Genomic DNA, 6,257 nt, shown 5'->3' with positions numbered 1-6,257 from the left:
GCACATGGGCATTGTCAGTTTCACTATAGCTCTGGTGAATTTCAATGGTGAAGTCCTCTGGAAATCTTCAATAATTGTTGTTTGTAATGGGGACCACGAGTCCCATTACCCTTATGAAATATTATTATTGATTTTGTGTTGTGTAGTATTAAGTTGGAACAAATAGTTGGTTGTTTTAGTTGTTTATTGTAGTTTTGTTTGGACATTTTTCATGCATTCTTGTGAAGCAGAAGGACTGGCCATCCTGCCTGTGGAAGTGTAAACATTCATTTCAATGATTTTTCCTTAGTTTCTGTTTAAGTTAAGTACAAACCTTTTCCTGGTTTGGCTCCTTAGCAGGGCATGGCAGAAAAAGGTAGAAGTGTTCCAGGTGCTGCAATGCACTTGGAGCAAACCAAAATGACCAGGAGGGAAGTTTTGGATGAGTTTTGTTAAATTTGATGGGGTTTTTGTGATTTACTTTAGATTTGTTTAATTGTATTGTTTTTTAGGTATGTAAATATTACTTTGGGTGTATAGTACGTATAAGTATGTTTATTAAGTTGCACCGATGCCATTTTTTGGCCCCCGATACCGAAACCTGGCTGTGCAGTATCAGCCGATACCATCTGTTTTAAATTAATGTGTGTTTATATATAAAGAACTGCATACTACTTAGATGTAAAATTATTGCCATCATGTCTTTGTCAAGCTGCTGTCTATCTTTGTGAAGCAGGAAAAAGACTGATACAAATTGAATCCAGTAGAAGTTTTTATTGCCTACCTGGATTGGGTGACAAAATGGTATCGCTGCCCTATTTGTTGGTACTCACCGATACCACCATTTTAGATCTGGATCGGGGCCCCGCACGATACTTGTATTGGTATCGGTGCAACACTTATAATAATTTTGCTTCTTTTTCTTAATAATCCCTTTTTAAAGTTCCTTCCTTCATGTAACCCGAATTGAGTTTGGTATAACATGCTGATTGTTCTTTTTAGTGTAAGACGGGGTTGGTGTGCACACGCTGGAGCAGTTTTGTGTTCCCTCTGCATTAAATATTGGGCCTCCGCCGGTCAAACTGACATTGTTGATTGCAGATGTTTCTAGTATTTCCCATTGATTTTGCTTGTAAAGCGGGGAGAATTGCGCTAGGCTTACCGCACCGTGTCGTCACTGCTGGAAGATGGCAGGAGGGAGGGGGTACTGTATTTGGGCAAAAATGGCCGCTCCTAGACTCAGTGATCGCGATGAAAATTATTATTATTTTTCTTTTAACTGATAAACGCCAAATTAATGAAATCACCTCAAACGCATTCGTTTTAGGTCTAAATAATGATCCATTGATTATTCCTCGGTGAGCGGACTTTTCCTTTAAAGTAACCGCCCATGGTGGCTGAATTTACCTCCTGACTGAAGTCCAGCTCACAGAGTTTTGAGCTCTGCTTCCTGGCATCCAGCAGCACGTTGAACATGGTGCAGACCGACAGCGGCACCCGCAGATCCGTGGATTTACTCGCCTTCTGAATTCTGGCATCAAAGGCAGATTTTGTCCTGTGGGATCAGACATGATGGGGAGTTTAAATCAGGCATTTCAGGAAAAAGAAAAACAACGTTTTAGGGTGATGTTGAGGTGGACTGATATGAATAAGGATCCTTCTGTCATCAGCTGTTTGCTTCTAATCATATTTAGATGTATTTCATTTTCTCTACAGTCTAATACCCTGATGGTGGAGATGATGGTTGTTAGTCGGAGCTAAATAAATTCATTTAAAGATGACTTCCTGTAGTTTATCTGAGTTTCCTTCCTTCATAGATCTGCTTCAGCAAACATTCAATAGATTCACATCCCTCTGATCAATGAAAGAAGCTGTTCTCACACAATTTCTCTTGCTCCCTCCTTTCAATGATATATTAAAGTTTTCACACCCTGTGTTTAAAAAGATTCTGCAAAACGGGTCAAAAATGTAACTTCAACTCATTTCTATGCAGATATTTTAATTTCTTCACTGCCTGGTTGGTGTTCAGTTACCTGTGGAGTTTGTATCTGACAGAGCCTGAAAAATTATTTTATGTTCTGGCTGCAAAATCTAAAAACATACAGTTAGAAAGAATAACTTCTATCGAAGAAGGTAAAAATGATCCTTTAATATATAATAAACACTAAACATACAGGTGCAAATGACCTGCAAACATATGAATGATGCAAACACTAAAACCAAATAGGATAGAAGAAACTCTGCTGTAATCAAAGACAGAAGAAAAAGAACAATGACGAAACAAAAAACCCAACAACAACTTCAATAAAGTCCTAAAATGTTCAAAACATTTGCGACCTACAGGTTATTTACTGTACAGTAAACAAGCTGCCCCGAAACCTGAAGGTCGACGCCCCGAAAGTATGCAGCACTTTTTTTAATGGAGCCAGTTTGCTGATGAAATTGGGAATTTGCAGATTTTTTTCTTGGTATTTGTTTTGTAAGATGTTGGTTTTTGCTTCTATTTAGTTTTCCTGACTGCTGCCTCGTTTTTACATCATTCATTTCACTGTTTGCACCTCGTTCTGCACCGTTTCACAGCATCACTCACTAAAACCAGCCTTTTTATTCCCTGCAGACCTTTAAAAGCAATGATCTGAATCTCAAACAATCTCAATCATTCCCTGCTCTCCATCTTCTGGGCGAAATAAAAACAGATATTGGCTAATTCATTGGCAGGTTGATCATATGTGGATGCACCTCTGCTCATATTTCTCACCGTTTGACGCAGGCGTCCATCATGTCGCTGGCCATCAGTTTGAGTCTTTGCTCCAGATGTTTGGCGAACTCTGGCTCTGGCCACTGGAGATCCATCACAAACATCTGCAGAGCGTCCAGCTTCCAGAATAAATCCTCGGAGGTGGCCGATCCGTTGCTGCAGGGATAATGGAGAAGCTTAGAAACAGAAAGCTGCTGATCAGACAGAGACCTTTAGAGACGCTGCAGTCTCATCTCTGAATTAATTCCTGTTTTAATTAAACTGAAGATGACGGGGAGACTGTAGTGCTGAAAACATCTGGGAATGTTTTTTTTTTGTCTTTAATGCTTTTCTCTCTTTTAATACTTTCTTATTATCCAACATCCAGTAAATGTGACCAGAAGGCATCAATTATTTCCTCCTAACCAGGACTAAAGAAGAAGATGATCTCAGCTAAAGTCTTCAGAGGAGTAAACCTTTCCTGTTGGCCTGTTCTTAATGTTGTAGAATCAATATTCACACTCCTGTCATGATTGTTTGATGTCCTGCACTGACTGCGTCCCCTTTAGTGTTGGGCACGTTACTTTGAAAAAGTAATTAGTTATAGTTACTAGTTACTTCTCCCAAAAAGTAACTGAGTTACTAACTGAGTTACTACACAATAAAAGTAACTAGTTACTAGTAAAAGTAACTATTACGTTACTTTTGCGTTTCTCGCCCCCGTAACCCTCACCACTCAGCCCCCACCTTCTCGCCGTGTGTTTCCAAAGCCAGCTGAATAGAGCGGACGACAAAGACAAGAACCTGCAGAGAGTTTAGCATTTATTGCAATTTAACGTAAATGACATCAGCGGGGAACGCCATGTGAAGTTTTTTAACAGGGCATTCAGATCTGGTGAGTATATGAAATTAATAACTGGGGACATTTAATTCTGAAATCCTGTGTGTTTGGGTTGTTATAGATACTGCAACATCTATCTATCCATCTATCTATCTAGATCTATACTCTGTGTGTGACATAAAATATGGATCTCCATCCCTGCCACAAAGGCCATCAAATAATGTTTAAAATAAAAAATACAGTAGTTTGAAAAGGCAGAGTATCCAGATTTCTCCCTTTCTCCATATAAGCTTTGATCCTTCACGCTCTCCATAGTTCTCCTGTGGCGCGAGCACAGAGCGACTGTTACGTGCCTTTAGCGAGCATGCGCATTTCCTGTCGCTTGCGCTGTGAATCGTGCCGCCTGCGCTGTGCGGAGATGCAGAGGAAACCGTATGTGATGGGGAAACGCAGCTCGACGTAACACCAGTATTTCCATCTGGAAAAGGCTGTTTTGCTGCTGGAGTCCTCCTCACTCTCCATCTCTCTGTGTGTGCTGTACGTTAACACCAACCAGCAGAAACACCCACCTACCCAACTGACAGACGGAATCTCACTATACATCAGCCATTCTCATCCTCCCCTCTCAAGGCGCACGAGTCCTATCATGAAAAAAGGTTAACTGCGACCTGAGTAACGCGCAGTAACGGGGTGTCGGCAGTAGTAACTGCGTTATAGTTGCAGTCAAAGTAATTAGTTAGATTACTCGTTACTCAAACAAGGCGCCGTTACTTTCAACGCCATTAGTCCCATCACTGGTTCCCTTTTTTTAAATGTCAGCACTCTTCATGCCCACCTGAGCTCTTCTAAATATCAACAGATTCAGCAGCCAGATTATCTAAAGCTTCATTCAGATAAAACCAGGTGTTTAAACCTAACCGTGTTTTCTGCTGCTCTCTGCCTGTCCCTGCCTGTTTTAACAGGTCTGTCAGGCAGGTTGGTGGTTGTGCTAAAACATCAGACCCTAAAGCCTGGTTTATGCTCACAAACCAGGTGGTCTGCGTGTGTGTCGCAGTGAACGCAGATATGCCCCACCCCCTCCGCAGACACTCTGCTGCTCCTCTCCAAAATGGTAGGTGCCCGCAGACAGAAGGCCTCTGATTGGTCAGATCTCCATCCGCTCTACACAATGGGTATTTCCTGTTTGGTTCCTTACCGGCTTGTTTTGTTTGTCTGACTGCAATTGAGGAAAACGACTGGTGAAGATGGAGCAGCTAGAAGAGCGAGTTGCGTGAGAACGCTGGGACCATTTTTCCACCTTGATCCCCATTCTTTTTGGCCCTCATGTCCCTCTGTTGTTGCACAAACTTGCCCCCACTTCCTCACCGCCTCGGCCGTATCTAGACCCACAGCTAGTTCTTGATTGGCCCTCTGGCGTTGTGGCGTGGAATAACATAGCGCAGACCACACTTCAATATTGGGCATAAATCAAAAATATAATCAGCCTGAAAAGATCAACCACTGGTTCAGTGCATGGCTGGCCTACAGCTTCTCAGCATCAGTTGATAGAAGGTGACCACGGTTCCACCAGCTCAGAGAAGAAGGCACCACTTCATGAATCCTGTGGTCAGATTGTAAATAAGTGTCCAATGTTGTTTTTATATTCTTGAACCATACATTCAGGCCTCTGCCAACTATGCACTGACGATGCGGCGGCAAAGCTGCGTGTTTCTGCTTAGTAAACAACACCATGAAGATGGAGACAGATGGACATCGCAGCACTGCAAACAGGTTAGACAGTAACACATGGCAACCCTCAGCACCATCAACATCCAAGTGTACAGCGCCCACAGCTAAAATGACTGCCGTGGGGACGTGGGGGGGGGGCTCCCTCTAACTCCCTCACTTTTCTCACTCTGCCTTTAAAAGACTGTTACCTTAGAAGTGCCGCACAGAAATAAATACTTGGGTTGAGTCCGTGTTGCAATTAAAAGCTGGGTGGCTATCCCCCTCAAGTCTAATTACTGGTGCTCTTCTGTGAACGTGCTCCGCCCCGCTCCCCGGGGAACGGGGCGATCCCACTCACCCGTCTGTGCTCGTTAATGAAGTGCCAGCTTTTTCTCCCCTCTCTTCTCTAGAGTGGTGAACGGCCAAGTGAGACGAGGTGGAGGAGCAGCGTGTACTGTGCTGTGGGAAAGGCTGGCAGAGCCAGACTGAAATCTTTTTAAGAAAAACACCCTCAAACTGTCTCTTGAGAACCCCATAACTCTGCCGCCCCCCAAAACGGCCATATAAGATAGAAAATCTGCTATAGAATTACTAACTACAACAATTAGGCTTCTTTAGTAAAGCATCATGAACTCTGATGTGTATAGTCAAGACTGATTATTTTCACGTTAAATGATTTTAACACAACAGATACTTGTAATAATGATGAGAATCAGCAGCTCAGCTGCTGATCATCTTAAGGCCACAGCTTCAAGAGGCAGAGGACCTGCAGATAGTCTGAAAATAATAATGGGCTTCATGCAGAAGCATTTTCCTATTCTTGTCATAAATTGTGGTCAAATACTTATGCAGCGTTCACACTGAAGGCATTAGGGGTGTCAAAAAACGCAGAAATCTGGAAGCTGGATAGAACTGTGGTCTGGTTGCTTTGCTGCTTCAATGCTCTGATTGTTTATCTGCTAGAGAGCAGACAGAAAAATAGTTAGAACACAT

At 42.5% G+C, this 6,257-nt stretch overlaps 1 protein-coding gene across 1 annotated transcript in view; it reads right to left on the bottom strand.

The window, feature by feature from the left end:
• cadps2 (Ca++-dependent secretion activator 2) overlaps positions 1 to 6,257 on the bottom strand; it is a 160,810-nt gene that overhangs the window by 25,133 nt on the left and 129,420 nt on the right. The window contains exons 20-21 of the mRNA XM_015387430.1: positions 2,738 to 2,893; positions 1,387 to 1,534 (exon numbers count right to left, since the gene is read on the bottom strand). Of these exons, the coding sequence (XP_015242916.1) occupies positions 1,387 to 1,534; positions 2,738 to 2,893 (304 nt within the window). The remainder of the gene's footprint in view (positions 1 to 1,386; positions 1,535 to 2,737; positions 2,894 to 6,257) is intronic.

This window comes from Cyprinodon variegatus, unplaced genomic scaffold, assembly GCF_000732505.1.
Source record: "Cyprinodon variegatus isolate N-32 unplaced genomic scaffold, C_variegatus-1.0 Scaffold394, whole genome shotgun sequence".
Lineage (NCBI taxonomy): Eukaryota > Metazoa > Chordata > Actinopteri > Cyprinodontiformes > Cyprinodontidae > Cyprinodon > Cyprinodon variegatus.
The sequence above is the reverse complement of the archived record's forward strand: the minus strand, read 5'-3'. Positions and strand labels throughout refer to the sequence as shown.